At 47.5% G+C, this 17,562-nt stretch overlaps 1 protein-coding gene across 20 annotated transcripts in view; it reads right to left on the bottom strand.

The window, feature by feature from the left end:
* Nucleotides 1–17,562, bottom strand: part of RIMBP2 (RIMS binding protein 2) — a 296,295-nt gene that overhangs the window by 28,749 nt on the left and 249,984 nt on the right. For 12 of the 20 annotated variants that reach the window (XM_028709315.2, XM_077920566.1, XM_077920567.1 and 9 more), the window contains 6 exons: nucleotides 15,631–16,443; nucleotides 8,783–8,934; nucleotides 5,955–6,419; nucleotides 3,998–4,147; nucleotides 3,541–3,699; nucleotides 1,400–2,119 (listed from right to left, as the gene is read on the bottom strand). In XM_028709315.2, the coding sequence (XP_028565148.2) occupies nucleotides 1,400–2,119; nucleotides 3,541–3,699; nucleotides 3,998–4,147; nucleotides 5,955–6,419; nucleotides 8,783–8,934; nucleotides 15,631–16,443 (2,459 nt within the window). The remainder of the gene's footprint in view (nucleotides 1–1,399; nucleotides 2,120–3,540; nucleotides 3,700–3,997; nucleotides 4,148–5,954; nucleotides 6,420–8,782; nucleotides 8,935–15,630; nucleotides 16,444–17,562) is intronic. The other 8 variants (XM_077920572.1, XM_077920573.1, XM_077920576.1 and 5 more) reach the window with 2 other exon arrangements.

The raw sequence follows: 17,562 nt of genomic DNA, 5'->3' as shown, positions 1-17,562 counted from the left end.
GTTTCCCCCTTCAAAATTGCACAGCTGGCACACTCGGCTTGCTAGTTTGATGGAAATGGCACCACCTTCTAAGGCTCTTCGGGGGTCAGCTTTGTAACAACCGACATTAATTGGAGAGAAGGAAGGGGTGGGGGGAGAGGTCGGCACCAATTTTGTTAGTGGATTATTTAAAAGAGAGAGAATCCACTGAAAATAAACTGCTGGCCTAGTTAATACAGAACCAGCTAATGCTGAATCTACTATCATCATTTGAGGATGAATATTTCTGACATGCCCATTCTCCGGATTATTGCAGTCCTTAAAAAGCGAGCAAGCCATTCTTGGTGTATTTGGAAGCAGGGAGGTCTATGACAGACGAAATAAAGGCTTTGCAAGCATAGCCGCCCCTCTTGTGGATTAAATATGGAACTGCAGCAACTGTTCCCAGGTGTGTGTGTATGTGTGTGTGTTTTGAAACAGCCAAGGAGAGCAAAAGCTCTTTTTTTTGGGGGGGGGGGTGTCTTTCTCCTGCATGCAGAGATGCAGTTTGCAACTTCAAAGGCAAGAAGAGATGGTTTTTGTTGTTTAAGAGTGAGGATGGTGGATAATAGAAACACAATGAATTTTGTTAACTCCAGAGCCCTAGGTCACTGTCGCTACAGGACAGGACAGGAGAGAGACTGTTCTTAGTTCTTGCCCAGAGATAAGGGATGAAGAAAAAGAGAATTCGTCCTTGAAAGTCTAGGAGTGAGGGAAGCAAAAACAAGATGACAAGATGGAATATTTAAAGCAGACCTTAAACAAACAGAAGACAGAGAAAAGGGGGGTTTGAAATAAAGTTAGTGTTTGGCAGGGGTGGTTGTTTAAACCCCAAGTTATAAACAAAATCCCTTAGTGGTTATATTTTAAGGAGCACAATAAAAAAGAAACAAAGAAATCGTTGGAAAAAAATTATAAAAGAAAGAACAACCCCAAATGTTAGGAAAATGGTAGTTCAGCTAACCCTTAATTAAAATTTAGTTTCAGTTGTCCTTTTAAAAAAGGAAGGGAGAAAACAAAAGCCAGTATCTATTTGTTGATTGATTATCTGTGAGGGGTTAAAAATAAGAATAATCATCGTTGTAAAGCAAATTAGTCCCATTTCATTATGGCACGAGATTTTTTAAATAAATAAATAAATAATAAAAAATAACAATAAAACAGAAGCATTAAGAAGCCTGTGAAAGCAACATAGATTAAAAAAAGAAATTAAATACGTGGGAAAGAATGAGGAAAGAAAACGCAAAATAAGAACGGGAGCAGGGAGCTAGAGACACATGCTGAGGATGGACTCTTGAGAAAACAAAAAGGAGAAAAAGGAAGAAAAGAGGTTGATTTGGCAAGCAGATGTTTAGAAGGAAGTTTTTGTATTTCAACACACCAGAGGGTCTTTGGGCTCTCGGTAGGATGGCCTTGCGGAAGGTGCCCTAACGTCATTCCCTGCCAAGGGGCCACTCCAGCCTCCCTGATAATCTTCGCGCATCAAATTATCTGCTCTATTACACCAGTGAGGCTCGCACTTCCTCTCATAATAAGATGGCTTGCTCTCCTCGCCTTGGGGCTCTAGAAAGGAAGGGAAGGGGTCCCCAAAGTCTTCTTCAATGCTGCTCTGCCTCGTCAGCGTCCTGCGGCGGGCAAGCAGTGGCCGGGGCGGCGTCTTTCGGCAGGAGCAGCTCCCGCCGGCAGCACAGCAGCTAGGCGCGACGTTTGCGGAAGCCGCGTCGTAGGTGTTGCGGAAGCTGAAGCGCGATTCCTCTTCCTCGCTGCCACAGTCCAGGCCGCTGTCTGGGCTCCTTGTGGAAGACCTGCTGTAGGTATAGCCTCTCTCGCCTGCATCCTCCAAGATTCTCTGCTTCGCCGGGTGCCAGAAGTTGTGCTGCGGGTCTTGGTGGTAAGCTCTGGCAGATCTACTCTCTCTAGCTACTGCGCTCCTCATTTTGTGGGCCATCCCTAAACCCTGCTTGTGCAAATGTTCTGAGTGATCGCCGTCCTCTTCAGCTACTTCGGGGATACTGAACAGCTTTTTGCTGTGGTGGATCTGCTGGGCAAAATCAGGCTGCTCCAGAAAAGCTGCTTCAATTCTCTTATTCGTATAACATTCCTTTAAAAGTGCACGTGAGATTTTTTTTAAAAGGAAAAAAACGGACCAAAGAATAGGCGAGGAGAACGAATAAGTGTGTGATTTAAAAAAAAAAAAAGAGGAAGGAGGGAGGAAAGAAAAAAAATAAAGACAGAATTAGTTTTAGAGCAATGGCGAACAGAAAGCATGCAGCTTTTATTCAGTGAGGAAAGATGTCATGCTTTGAATGGGAATCTGTGAAAATAAAAGACATGATTAGGAAGTTGCTCAGTGTTGTATTTAGTGCAAGGATGTCAATACAGCAGGCTGATATATTGAGGCTCTAACAAAGAACTGAAAACCAGGCACTTGGAACAAAGAAGTGGATGCTGCACAGGAGGTCTCCTTCGTATGTGGGGAAGATGGGGTATTTGTCTATGGCATAACTCTCCCCTCTGCTTTCCTCCAATCTGTAGACTGCGCTCTTCAGTTAGACTTATCTCAGTGCAAAATCTCCTGTCCTGTCCACACATTAAAAGAAGCTAGATGAAGAAGGGGGTTGGACTCGATGGCCCTTGTGGTCTATTCCAACTCTATGATTCTATGATTCTAAGAACAGAAACTTACTAGCATGCATTTGCATGCTGAGAATAATTCCTAGAAGGCACATTAATGCTCCTTTTCCATTGAAGGGGGAAGAGGACTACAAATGCCCAGTGATCAACTAGGATATTGTCATCTTCCTGTTTAGCACTGTGCCTATCTAAACTGAGTTGTGTTTTGAAGGATATCTTATGAATTGACTCACCAAATCTACACTGTGACACCCAGTTTTAAGGGGATTAACATTCTGGTACCTACCAGATGCTAGATAAATTACCAACAGGAAGGCAGAAGAATCAGCACCAGGGAGAGCTCCAAGGTAGGAGAGGTGTTGGTTTTCGTATGTCTCTGCTCCTTGTTTTAAAGAGCACCCAACTTTTTAAGCTTAACATTATTTGAAATTGGCTTTCTGTTAGATGTTCAAGGCAAAAGAATACAAACTACGCCTGAAGAAAATATTTCCCTGGCACGTGGCAGACTGGAAGGGGTGCACAGAGATGGGATTGGCCTGCTTTGAAGTACCTGGTTCCTGCCAGCAAGGTAATTCTAGGAATATGTGTGACTGTGTGCCTGATTTTTCTTGGGGCAGCAGGGCTGCCAAGGGGCAGAAATTTGAAATTATATAGAACGTGATTCCTTAGTGAGGATTTGAGGTAATAGTTGGTAAGTCTCTGGCTGTTTTTGTATACAGCATGGTGGCCTAGGATCTCCAACCACATTCTTCTTCATTTGAAGATGCTGCTGGTCCATGAAAGCTTTGGACCATCCAAGCCTACTCTTGAGTAAGTCAGCAGCTCCTCTTTCTTTCTCTATTCTATCCTTTGCATAGAGGATTTCCCCATCTCATAGTTGCTTTTTACCTTGAGAGTGTTATGCGATGTTATACTGACTCGCCTCCTCCCTCCATCCTCCATCTGCATCTCTGAGTACAGCTCTTCCTCGTCTTCTTCCATGATGTCGGACAAGTCGGAGCCCCGGCTGCTCTCAGTATGGTACTCCTCCCCATGGCAATAGTGGGGCTGTTGGGGGGTGGGGGGAGAGGGAGAAAGAGGGGCGAACAAAGCAAGATGCGACTTTCAAAATTCAAATCAAGGCCAACCTCAAGAGGTTGAGGTGGGGCAGCTCCCAAGAACCTCAGCACCACCACCAGGGCTGCAGGCATTTGCGAAACCAAAGGACTCTCCAACACCAGCTGCAGACTATACCATCCTGGGGATATTAGCACTTGTTTTAAAGCACACACAAGCAAGCAAGTTTCTTCACGCCGTGACTATGGCACACGCCTGGCGCTCAAGCTGCTGCAGTCGCACCAGTTACCTGCTTCCCGAGCTCGGAGCCTTTTAAGAAATCATCAACGGAAGCCCCTCTCCTCTTGACATGCGGCGAGTCATAGCCATCTTCTTCTTCGTCAGAGTTTGCGTAATGCGCAGCGCCGCTCCTTTCGCTGAACACGCTCCTTCTCTCCAGCTGTGGAGTTGAGAACAGGGGATGCGGTGAGGGAAGAGCTCCTCTCTAAGGATGGAGGGGAAATTGGATGTGAGGACTGTGTGCTCTGGTGGTAGGGATGGGGAAGGCATTCAATTCAGTTTGCACTGAAAGGCAAGCCCATTTAATCTGCACAGTCTTGGTTGCTCAGTTGGTAGAGCGTAAGACTCTTAATCTCAGGATCATAGTTCGAGCCCCATGCTGGGCAGAAGATTACTGCATTGCAGGGGGTTGGACTAGATGACCCTTACGGTCCCTTCCAACTCTGCAGTTCTATGATTCTTCAACACATTCACATTGCTTTGGGGCTCCTCATTTCCCCAGTTGGTAGGAAGTTTGAGGGCAGGAACCAATATCAGGGATGGGGAAAATTATGGCCCTCCAGACATTTCTGGACTACAACTCTCATCACCCCTCATCACTGGACATGTTAGCTAGGGCTGATGGGAGCTGAAGTACAACGATGGTTGGAGGGCTATCAGTTCTCCATCTCTGCCCTGCAGCGTCATGTGAGGACATTGGGGGACTTTGGGTGTGTGCTATATCTGTTGATTTACAGATTTAAAAGGCACAGGGGAAAGTAGGTAGATAGCACTGTTTTTAATAGCACTACCAAGTTCCTCAAAGCAACAGCATGTTCCCCAAGTTTACCTGCTTGCTCCCCTCTCAAGGCCCACCAACCAAAATCATTGTTAAAAAAAGAAAGAAAAAGATTCTCTCCTTCATTGGCTATATTCCCAGCTTCCTCCCCAGCTCCATCCAAGTAAGTGGATGCATGTGCTTGGAGTGGGGTGCCCAACAGCTAGCTGCCAATCATAACTCTTCCAGAGGAACATCCAATGTGGTGGCGTCTAGATGATGCTTGCCTCCTATCACTTCTTACCATTGCCCATGCTGGCTGCGGCTGATAGGAGTTGGAGTCCAACAACACCTGACAGGGACCACATTGGTTACCCCTACTCTCCTATCTCATTCTGCTTCCATGGGTAAAGGTAAAGGGACCCTTGACAGTTAGTCCAGTCGTGGACGACTGTGGGGTTGCAGTGCTCATCTTGCTTTACAGGCCGAGGGAGCTGGCGTTTGTCCGCAGACAGTTTTTCCGGGTCATGTGGCCAGCATGACTAAGCCGCTTCTGGCGAAACCAGAGTAGCACACAGAAACGCCGTTTACCTTCCTGCTGGAGTGGTACCTATTAATCTACTTGCACTTTGACGTGCTTTCGAACTGCTAGGTTGGCAGGAGCTGGGACCGAACAATGGGAGCTCACCCCATCACAGGGATTCGAACCACCGACCTTCCGATCAGCAAGCCCAAGGCTCAGTGGTTTAGACCACAGCGTCACTCGTGTCCCTCACTTCCATGGGTAGGCAGGGTCATATTGAACCCTTCGCACGTAGAATTATAGAGTTGAAAGGAACCCCAAGGGCCATCTAACCATCAGTTCAGCAGCATCTAGAGCAGCAGTTCTCAACCTGTGGGTCCGCAGATGTTGTTGGACTACAACTCCCATCATCCCTGAGCTCTGGCCTTGCTAGCTAGGGGTGATGGAAGTTGTAGTCCAACAACATCTGGGGACCCACAGGTTGATCTAGAGGGACCATGTTGGCTACCCCTGCTATGCTGTTCTGCTTGCATGTGTAGACCAGACCCACAGAGGGCCATTCACATATGAAAATCACCTGTGGATGCTGCATCCATGAAGGAAGTGTATGTATGAAATGGCCCAAGATCAGGTTTTGCTGCCAGTTTTGTGCAGTTGTGGGTGTCAGATGCTGCAAGCTCTACTCACCCTGCTGCTCTCCGCTGCGACGCGCTGAGCAGCCTCCCTGGCCATGGCCTTTGCGACTGTGTTGGGGACGGGCGCACCTTGTGGCTGAGGGAGTATTCGGTTTGGGGAAGGAGACCTCCTCCCCTGGAGTGGGCTGTGGAAGTTGGGAGGCTCCAGGGTGTGTCCGTGGATGGGAGACGCCACGCGGCCCTGCTCCCATGACTCATCCCTTTTCACATGTGGACACAAATGTTCGTCTTTGGTATCTGGGATGCCGGCACTTGGTAATGGCTTAGATTTGGGAGCTGGCCGAGGGTGAGGGGTTGGAGGCACCAGTAGGTCAGGTGGAATGGCAGAGCCCAGCGAGTCCACCGATTCCCCTTGGACAGAAAGTGTCCGGACGAGAACTTCCCTGGCTTCCAGGCTCCGGATTCTCATGAGCTCCACGACGGTGTTATCAGCCATAGGAAAGATAACTTCTGCCACCTAATCAGATGTATAAAACACAAAGGCCAAGTTGAGAAGGAGCCAAGTTCTTCTGCTGCCATGCCTGGATGGGAAAGGAAGGAAGGGCCCTCATACTAGTACAGAAGATGAGTAGGACGCTCTAGTAGGACCAAACAGTAGCCCTATATGAGACAGAGGTGGGCACACTTCTACCGTACAGCATCTACTTTGACATATATATCTTTTGCTAGGACCCTGAGGTCTGCTAAAGTTATAAGTTTGGTATGCATAGAATGTTAAGTTTGTATGCGTTGAAGTTTAAAACTTATCTATAGGTTTGCATTAGGCAAGAGGTTTCACTCTAGCTAACTATGGTGATATAAGGCTGGAGATTTCCATTTCAGCATTTATGCTAAGTTATGACCCATCCCTGAGAAACTTTCTCAGTAGGCACTAGCTCAACGATTCTGTTTGTGTAGGATCTCTCTCTGGGACTGGAGAAAGGAAAGTTCTTGGACTGTACAGTGGTACCTCTGGTTACGTACTTAATTTGTTCCAGAGGTCTGTTCTTAACCTGAAACTGTTCTTAACTTGAAGCACCGCTTTAGCTAATGGGGCCTCCCGCTGCTGCCATGCCGCCGCAGCGTAATTTCTGTTCTCATCCTGAAGCAAAGTTCTTAACCCGAGGTGCTATTTCTGGGTTAGCGGAGTCTGTAACCTGAAGCGTCTGTAACCTGAAGCGTCTGTAACCCGAGGTACCACTGTATTAAGGGCTTAAAGAAGACTGAACTGCATTGCTAGTTTGCTTAAGGGCAATGTGTTACTTTATAGTCTTGCAACATATATTTTGCAACTCGTTTAAGACTGTTTGCAGTAACGCCTTTTGGAACCTTTTCTGGTGGTGGGGAGCATATTCATTTCCACTCTGCAAAAGGTTCAGACCATGGGTTCCCCTCAAATAACACTAACTAAAGTTCCACCAACAGCATCCATGTGCAAAACAGTGGTTCGGTGGGGGCAGGATGGCAGACATTACACTTCAAATTAATCACACATGCTCAACTTCAACTGCATATGCAATTTGTTTTTAGCACAAGAACTGAGTTCAGTGCGCACACGCACACACAAACACTCTTGGTTTTTACATGAAGTGTTCTTTCCTTCAGCTGCCTAACCTAGGGCTCATCCACACTTAGGCTTGTCCCGTGATTTCAACGCACTGGTCTGAGAGATTCTTCTTTCGTTCCACTGCTTTCCCTGGGAAAAGCCACTGTTTACCGCTGAGTCGCAGCTAACGTCCATTTGATAGACGTTTGTTCTGATTCAGCAGTAAGTGGTGGGTTTTCCCAAGGAAAGTGGCAGGACAAAATGAAAAAACCTTTTGGACCCATGTCTAGAAATCGCAGGGCAAGTGGCATTGAATGAATAAAACTTTATTTGCATCAGCCATCGACCATAGCAACAAAAGAACATTGTGGTATACACAGAACAAAATAGAAAGTTGATTATATAAAACACAGTTCAGGGTCCAGAATCAGCAGCCAAATAATGGACCTTATTCTGATTGCCCCAGTTAAAAACCTTGCAACCGTTGCTGTCATCTGTTCCTCTTGATCTGCCAGGAGAAAAAGACACTGTGGCAGTGGTAGGGCGGCCCGGAATGGCCAATAAAAGAGGGATAATAATCTCATTCCTCAGACCTTTATAAAGAGTGCAAGCCAGGAGGGCAGGCACCACTGATTTGGTGCTGCCATCTCCGCAGGGACATAAGCGTTTTTTGTATGGAATCTGTTGGAATCGTCCCTCAAGTACAGCCGAGGGCAATACATTCAGTCTTCCAAGGGTAAAAGCACATCTATATTTTGGAGTTGCTAGGTTATACAGATAGGGTGCAAGAGAATCAAAGTGGAAGGATGGAAAATGGCCGTTCCATGGGCAAAATTTCCTTATTGTGCCAAGTTTGTCTGATGCTCAGTATCATTTTGGCGTTGGCAAATTTAGACTGTTTGCTTTACTATAACCCACAGTGAGTAGCTGTTGTGGGGCATTGTGGATGAGCCCATAGAAAGGGGGAGAAAAGGGCCCCATCTGCAGTATACATTTAAAGCAGTATCGTGCCACTCTAAAGAGTCATGGCTTCCTCCCCCAAAGAATCACGGGAACTGTTTGTTGAGGCTGCTGAGAAATGCTTTTTTTTTTCTTCTAGAAAAAAAATGGTGCAGGTACTGTGTACCATTGAGTACCCCCAGAAAAAAATCACGGCTGAGAGTTGTCAGGAGATCCCCACTCCCTTCCCAGGGCTACAATTCCCAGAGTTCCCTGGGAGGAGAATGGACAGTTAAACCCACTCTGGGAATCAAGGCGTGTGGGTCATCACCAACGAAGTGGAAAACCCCACCTACCCTTTGGCCTTTTGCATAAACTCCATAACCGGTTACGTTGGCTCCATTGGAGGTCCCTGTTGCTGTGAGAATTGGTGGCTTCCATGAAACCAGGATTGTTCCTGGCGTCGGCCCAGCCTGAATTCTGATGTCTTGAGGGGGAGCTGGTGGACCTAGATTTCAAAACACGCTTCAGTTACTACCAGTCACTTAATTCCGTAGGCCCTACAGATAGAAGCATATTGTTATTAAATTTTCATTGTCTAAGGCAGGCATGTCCAACTGGTCAATCATGATCTACTGGTCGATCGTGGGTCAATCTGGTCAATCTACTGGTCAATCACGGATCTACTGGTCAATCGTGGTCAATCTCGTGACCCTGATTGACCTCTCTCTCTCTCTCTCTCTCTCTCTCTCTCTCTGAAAAGCTCAATAACTTTGGGTCTTCCTCCCCCAAAAAAGCTCAACAGCTTAGGTCAATCTAATGGGTAGATTTCTTTTATAGTGGGAGTAGATCGCAGCCTCTTGGGAGTTGGACATGCCTGGTCTAGTGGGCCGGAGATGTCAAAATGTGTCATCTCAGTAGTTTATTGAGGGATGGAGGAAACTTGCCTGAGGACCAGGCAATTTTGGCATAAGTTCACTCATTAGTCTACTCCACCCCATTACCATTTTTTAATCCATAATTTTAAAAACTAAAAATCTGCACAGTTTGCCACATGTTAAACATGTTTCTAAACATGGATTTCTTACACACTGTCTCTCAAATTATGCATTACCAAACAAAGTTTTCTGTCGCTGTTGTTTTAAGCTCAGAACTGCGTCAGAACATTCCAAAGAATGACTAGCCCACACTACATAATGAAAGCACTTTTATAGCACTTTAAATATCTAGGTTTATTTTGTTATTATTAATAATTTACAGTGGTGCCCCGCAAGACGAACGCCTCGCAAGACGGAAAACCCGCTAGACGAAAGGGTTTTCCGTTTTGGAGGCGCTTCGCAAAACGAATTTCCCTATGGGCTTCCTTCGCAAGACGAAAGCCCATAGGGAAATCTCCGGGACAGCGGGGAAGCGCAGCGCGTCTTCCCCACTGTCCTCGGACCTCCTCCGAAGCCGGGCGGCGGGGCGGGAACACCTCCCGCCGCCGCCCGGCTTCGGAAGGCTCCACCGAAGCCAGGCGGTGGGGCGGGAACACCTCCCGTCGCCGCCCGGCTTCGGAAGGCTCCTCCGAAGCCGGGCGGCGGGGCGGGAACACCTTCTGAAGGCTGGCGGGGGGCAAAAGTCTTTGCTCCCCCCTGCCTGCCTTCCCGGGAGAGCGGAGAAACGCAGCGCGTTTCTCCGCTGTCCCGGAAGGCTTTTGAAGGCAGGCAGGGGGGAGCAAAGACTTTCGCCCCCCGCCCGCCTTCAGAAGAGGTCCTGGACCTCTTCTGAAGGCTGGCAGGGGGCAAAAGTCTTTGTCCCCCCTGCCTGCCTTCCCAGGGGCTTTTAAATCGCCCCGGACAGTGGAGAAGTCCTCCGCTGTCCCGGGGTTTTTTAAAATGCTGGGGGTGGGAAGAAAAGCCCTTGTTCCCCCCCCCCCCAGCCTTCAGAAGAGGTCGGGGGACAGACTGTCCCCGGACCTGGTCTGAAGGCGGTTTCCCTAGGAACGCATTAATTGATTTTCAATGCATTCCTATGGGAGACCGTGCTTCGCAAGACGGAAAAATCGCAAGACGAAGAGACTTGCGGAACGAATTAATTTCATCTTGCGAGGCACCACTGTATTTAATAAGTTTATATACTGCCATTCATCTGAGGATCACAGGTGCTGTACAGGGTGTCCCCCCCCCCTTTTTAAAATAATCCTGGAAACGTAGTTTGCTAAGTGTGCTGAGAATTGTTAGGAGAGTCCTCCTTTCACCCTTACTAGCTATAATTCCCAGAGTTCCCTAGGAAGAACGATTGATCGTTAATGCAATTTAAATCTGTGATGTGGGTGCACATCAATGCAGGAAGTGGACATCAGCTTTGTCCCCATCATATTTTGCAAAGACTGAATTCCCCAGACATCTCTAGTTCTAGCAAACCACATAGATGCACATGCTTTAATTCCAGGGTTACTCTTAGTTGTTATTCTTTAAAATTCAGGTGTTTCAAAAGAAATCCACATGGTAAAATTACATGTTAAAGATTAGGTGTCTGATTTAAAAAACGCAGAGGACATAAAACTATCAAAATATAAATAAAACCAGTTGCTTTAAAACAAATGCATGCAAATAAAATTAAATGCTAAAATTACACATCTTGGCTGGCTAAAGAAAAAGGTTTTTCGCAGGTGCTGAAAACAATACAACACAGCCATCTGCCTCATGGCAATTTCAGAAATCCACCTAGTTGGAAAAGAATTCAGGAAGGACGGAATGCAAGCCCAAGAAAACACCAAAAGGAACGGAAGGGTAGAAATCCTCTCATCCCTATTCTGAACCCAGAGCTAAGGCCAGGATGTTGAGAGCAAGACAGCTGCCAAGGAGTCCTTGCAGGGCAGAGGACAGGGCAGAGGCCAGCCTTGCAGATTGTTTTTGGAAGGATTACAGCAAACACTTCTGCATCCTAAAGCTGGGGAGCCACTTCAGCAGCAGCAATCTGATGATGAGGAGGGAAGTCTGGAAAACCATTTACACGCCCTGGGTCTCAGAATATCCCAGAGAGAGCTTGCAGGAGGCAGGAGGGCGGCAGAAACCATGCGGGAACCCAATAATGATGACGCAAACGGCACACTGGCAACTTCCTGCTGCGGTCCCAGTGTGCACAGTCAGTGCCAGATTAATAACTGCCTGGTTAATGGGCCACTAGGAAAAGTGGATGGGGAAACAGCGTGCCAGAGGCTACCAAGAGTCTTTATGCTGTCCGCAGCAATTGCAAGAGAAGTTTGTTAGAGGAGGACATGCATCAGCTGTGTTCCATAAACTGGCCCAACTCCTTGCACACAGAAATCTAGCAGGTCAGGGAAGAAGGCTGGTGTGTGTTTCTGTCTACATTTCCCCTTGACACCATAGCTTTCTTTTTTATAGCTAAAGGTAAAAGGACCCCTGACCATTAGGTCCAGTCGTGGCCGACTCTGGGGTTGTGGCGCTCATCTCACTTTATTGGCCGAGGGAGCCGGCGTTTGTCCGCAGTTTTTCCGGGTCATGTGGCCAGCATGGCTAAGCCACTTCTGGCGAAACCAGAAGTGGCGCACAGAAACGCCGTTTACCTTCCCGCCGGAGCAGTACCTATTTATCTACTTGCACTTGGACGTGCTTTCAAACTGCTAGGTTGGCAGGAGCAGGGACCGAGCAACGGGAGCTTACCCCGTCGGAGCAGTACCTATTTATCTACTTGCACTTTGATGTGCTTTCAAACTGCTAGGTTATTTGGATATTCTAATTTTAAGAAGGTGATTCGGACGAGTTGTATTAGTTTCTGCCATATGCCTTCTAATGTAATCAGTGGTCCCAGATTAACCCCTTTTGGTAGGCTCAGAAAGAGGTTAGGTAAAGGTAAAGGGCCCCCTGACCATTAGGTCCAGTCGTGGCCGACTCTGGGGTTGTGGCGCTCATCTCACTTTATTGGCTGAGGGAGCCGGCGTACAGCTTCCGGGTCATGTGGCCAGCATGACTAAGCCGCTTCTGGCAAACCAGAGCAGCACACGGAAATGCCGTTTACCTTCCTGCCGGAGCGGTACCTATTTATCTACTTGCACTTTGACGTGCTTTCAAACTGCTAGGTTGGCAGGAGCAGGGAACGAGCAACAGGAGCTTACCCCGTCACAGGGATTCGAACCACCGACCTTCTGATTGGCAAGTCCTAGGCTCTGTGGCTTAACCCACAGCGCCACCGGCATCTTTTCTATAGGCACCCCCTTATCTACGTATGATCAACTCACGTGTGACTGCATATATGCATGGCACCGTTAAATGAGTAATTCAATTCTAACCTGAATTGACAGGAGAGAGCTGGAAATTCCTTGTGGCTCATAAGGTGACCCTCCCCAGAGCCCAAAAAAGGATGTCAGTGAGTCAAAAGTCCAGAAAAAAGAGAGACACCAATGACTCCAAATGGTGTGTGGGAGATCTTGCTGAAGCCACACTACTCTGCTCTACAGCTGTTGGATGGGAACATTGCTTTTATTTATTTATTGGGGGTAGGTAACTCAAGGGTACGGACACGGGTGGCACTGTGGATTAAAGCCTCAGCGCCTAGGACTTGCCGATCGAAAGGTCGGCGGTTCGAATCCCCGCGGCGGGGTGCGCGCCCGTCGTTCGGTCCCAGCGCCTGCCAACCTAGCAGTTCGAAAGCACCCCCGGGTGCAAGTAGATAAATAGGGACCGCTTTATAGCGGGAAGGTAAACGGCATTTCCGTGCGCTGCGTTGGTGCTGGCTCGCCAGAGCAGCTTCGTCATGCTGGCCATGTGACCCGGAAGTGTCTCTGGACAGTGCTGGCTCTCGGCCTCTTAAGCGAGATGGGCGCGCAACCCCAGAGTTGGTCACGACTGGCCCGTACGGGCGGGGGTACCTTTACCTTTAACTCAAGGGTACGCAGTACCAGCACCCCCCCCCAAATGTTAAAAGTGTGGCACTTACTGTAACACCTTTTTTTTTTGCTCATGCATGTGAGGGTCTGGTGCATAACCCCCTCATAAGAGAGAACAGAGGCCTAACTCAGCAAGGCTCTTCTTAAGCGTTAAGCTTCAGCTAGACTGCAAGATCTTTTGCTTTCTTTCTTTCCCTTCCTTGCATCTTGGAGTGGCAGGCTGTGTGTGTGTGTTCCAAAACCTGGGCTCCATGCAGCTAAAAACAGCTGAGCAAAAACAAAAAACAAAAAAACCTCCCCCTGTTTGAAGGCCCTGAAAACCTGTTATCATGATAGCACACTTGCTACGTCTCTAATTAAAACCAATCCCCTATAAATAGCAGTGTGCTGGATGGAAGCCTAGCCTAAAAATATCCCTGTGATTATTAAGGTTATGTATATTTCATGAGTTCTGCCACATATTTGGCAACATCCTGGCTAAACTGAACAAGCTAAAAAGCTTTCGGAGGGAAAGGGCCGCCCCCTCCACCGTAACAATCAATTCACAGCGCCGGCAGTCCTACAACAGCCCCAAACATCTCTGAATTGTTATGGCCAGGCAACAAAATCCTTATGGGTTGAGAAAAAGTACTAGCAGGTCTCTGTATACCAGGAATCCAGCTTACCTTTCCCTTGGGAAACAGGGCATGTGCCATTTTGGGGAATGAAGCCCTCCCCCAAGCCAGTTCTACAGGGGCAATCCTTGAAGACCCTTTTATATGTGGACCGCCTTGCTGAGCTCAAACTCTCAAGGTGTGCCATTTAAGACAGCTGCATCCAGACCTTTACGATATGAGAAGACCACTTTTTTTGTTTTTTTAGCTTTGAAAGTCCCACTGACCCTGTTTGGGAAACATGGATGTCTCCATCTAGACCAGGAGTGGGGCACCTTAGGCCCAGGAACCAGATATGGCCCCCTCGGCCTCTCTATTTGGCCCACAGGGTTCTCCCCAGGCCACACCCATCCCTGGCCTTGCTTTGCACCCCAGGTGTTTTCACCTGGCTGGATTGTGTCCATTTGCTTGTCTGGATAACTGATGGTACAATCTAAATGTGGTGCATGTACTTATCGCATTTCTGCAATAAACTATGCATTCAAGCTCCCGAAATCTTGGCTACTTGTCTTGCTGGCTCACTGATCCTTCCCCAATGGCACAGGAACATAGGAAACTGCCTCATATTGAATCTGACCTTTGGTCCATCTAGATAAGTGCTGTCTCCAACTGATTGCCACCAGGTTTCAGGTAGGGGATGTTCCCAGCCCTACCTAGAGATTGAATCTGGGACCTTCTATGTACAGAGCAGATGCACTACTAGTGAACTCTGGCCCTTTCCAGAGGGTAAGGCAGATGGCAGCTCTAAGTTAGAGGTCCCAAATTCCATGTTCTTTGGGTGTACACACCCAGGCAGTCATAGGTACTTGTAAATGTAAAGGTAAAGGACCCCTAACCATTAGGTCCAGTCGTGACCGACTCTGGGATTGCGGCGCTTATCTTGTTTTATTGGTCGAGGGAGCTGGCGTACAGCTTCTGGGTCATGTGGCCAGCATGACTAAGTCGCTGCCGGTGAACCAGAGCAGCACACGGAAACACCGTTTACCTTCCTGCTGGAGAGGTACCTATTTATCTACTTGCACTTTGACGTGCTTTTGAACTGCTAGGTTGGCAGGAGCAGGGACCGAGCAACGGGAGCTCACCCCGTTGTGGGGATTCGAACCGCCGAGCTTCTGATCGGCAAGTCCTAGGCTCTGTGGTTTAACCCACAGCACCACCCGCATCCCAGATAGGTATTTGTACACTCATGGTAATACACCCTTTCTCCCTCACCTCCCAGAGCACCTGTGTGAGGCTACCTCTCTTCTTTCCTTTGACAGTCTCCCCAAAACTCATCTTGCCCCCAAAGTCTTCAGGACAACCCCCTGCTTCCAGTGTTCAATGGCCATGGGTCCGTAATAAAGCCTTTAAGTAGGTGCAACTGAAACACTGACATGTTCCAGGAGCAGTCAATGTTGTGCCCCACCCCGATGTTCCTGGACTACAAATCCAATTGTCCTTGACCATGCTGGTCGAGGATGATGGGATTTGTAGTTCAACAGCATTTGGAAGACCCCACGCTGGCATCTTCTGTGTCAAAGCTTAGAATGCCAGATCCTTCAGGAAATGACCTTCCCTCTTGCAATCTGTAAGCTTTCACGTGCACTGATGGCTCTGCATAAATTAACAAACAACAGCAAGCAATATCCTAAAAAAACCAAAAAACAACACAGAGTCAAACCTGCTGGCAATGTCGAAAATTCTACAAAGGCTTCCTTTTTTTCCCGTTGCTCCAGTGGGAGCTGCCAGGGCATTTGGTGAGGCTTGGCCAATACCTTCACCTTGTAGGCCATGTTAGGCTTCAGGTTAAAAAACTGATACTTGTATCTGGCAGCCTTGACAATATCGAATTCCTCTTCGTTGAGGAAGATCACGTGACTGTAATTGCTGTTGGTCGGGAGCCAGGTGAGCTCGGCGGAAATCTGGGTGACGTTGTCCACCTTAAGGTGAGAAGGAGCCACAATGACATCCTTCCCAACTAACAAAGTGCACTGGAGCTCGTCAGAATTGCCCCTACTGGTTATGCTTTGAATAGATATTCGATACGTGCAGGTAGCAATGTTAAGTTTTTCTATGAGAGCTTTAGTTCTGCTCCCCAAGGACACACTCATCCGTATTTCTTTGTCTACCAAGACGTTGTAGCTATGAATGGTTCCCCATCCAGGTGGCACGACCGGAGGCTCCCAGCCCACAATAACACTTTTGGCTAGTTGTTTGATAAGGGTAATTTTTCTAGGATAAGGCACAATGTCTTCTCCGATTTCGTCAATGTTCACATCCAGGGTCCCTGCACTGTTATTGACAACGCCAGGCTCTAAGTGGCTGGGAGGGTTTATCTCCAAAAGGCCATCTCCTTCCAACATGTGACCAGTGTGGTTGATGTAATTCTGGTCCTGTTCGCTGCCCACCCCACTCAACAAACGGGATTCATTGTCCTGCACAAAATCCACAAAGTTGGAAGGGACAAGACCTCTCTGTCCATCTAGGAGTTCACCTAGAGGAGAAAGAGAAAAAAGGTGGAAGGCAGGTTGCACAAACACACAGAAAAGACACAATTGCTCATCTGGATTCACATTTAAAGATGGGCCAAGGAGAAACGCAGCCAATTTCAACCACCATCCCTGCCCTAGCCCTGTTGAAGTGCTCACCCAGCCCAGCCCACCCAGTAGTGACTGCTGTCCATCAGGACTGGTAGGAAGCAAACAGTATAAGGAACCAGAGCCAAGGATAGGCAGAGTCAACTAATTCTACCTTCCTGTCTACTGGGCTTTACTTTAGCCTCAAGTTCAAGTACTTTATTACGGTCATAGACCAGCATAAGCAAAACATCTAAATAAATAGCATAACAGTATGAATCTAATAATTATTAAATAAATAGGAGCAAGAACCAAACATAGATTTAAACATATACATAGAATACTTAATTAAGCATAGATAATGGGTGAGTAAAAATTTATAAGAAAAATTAAAAGATCGCTTAACACAGCTATATGGGGTGGCTTCAGAAGTGCAGATCTAACAATATGGGCCTTCAGTTTAGGATTGAACTGTAGCATAGACCATTCTTTGTCAAAAATCTATCATGGCAGCGCAAAATCTGGCGAATGAATATGTGACTTCTGGGCTCTCGTCCTGTAGTAATAAGGAGATATTGTGTTGTTCTGAATGCCCAGGAAACGTATATAAGATGAGTTGGATAAACCTAGTTTGAATGTCTATATAATACTGGCAGTGAAGAAGGGCACGCTCCGTTGTTTCCTGCTGCTACTGGGCTTTACAAGGGCATCAGTGAGACTAAGGAGGAGTCATGGGCTGGTTGTAGATAAGAAGGGAGGCAAGTGGGGGCTGGATAAGGACAGACAGAGGTCAGTGGGGCCAATCCCCCTTTGCCCTAATAAATTAGCCACCACTGCCCTCATCTGATAAAAGCCTTCACCCCCACCATTCAATTAGAATTAGAATTTGTATAAGGGGAGAACAATGGCACCCTCACTGACCCCACTCTCTCTGCCAAATCCTACTCGTTCAGTTCCATAACTCCCCATGCATTGGTGGGCTGATGTCTCCAGCAGTTCAGACTGCTCTACTTATAGGGCCACCCTAGATGGTTCAG

The sequence above is a fragment of the Podarcis muralis genome, chromosome 16, assembly GCF_964188315.1.
Source record: "Podarcis muralis chromosome 16, rPodMur119.hap1.1, whole genome shotgun sequence".
NCBI lineage: Eukaryota > Metazoa > Chordata > Lepidosauria > Squamata > Lacertidae > Podarcis > Podarcis muralis.
Note: the sequence above shows the minus strand (reverse complement) of the source record. Positions and strands in the feature narration are given on the sequence as shown.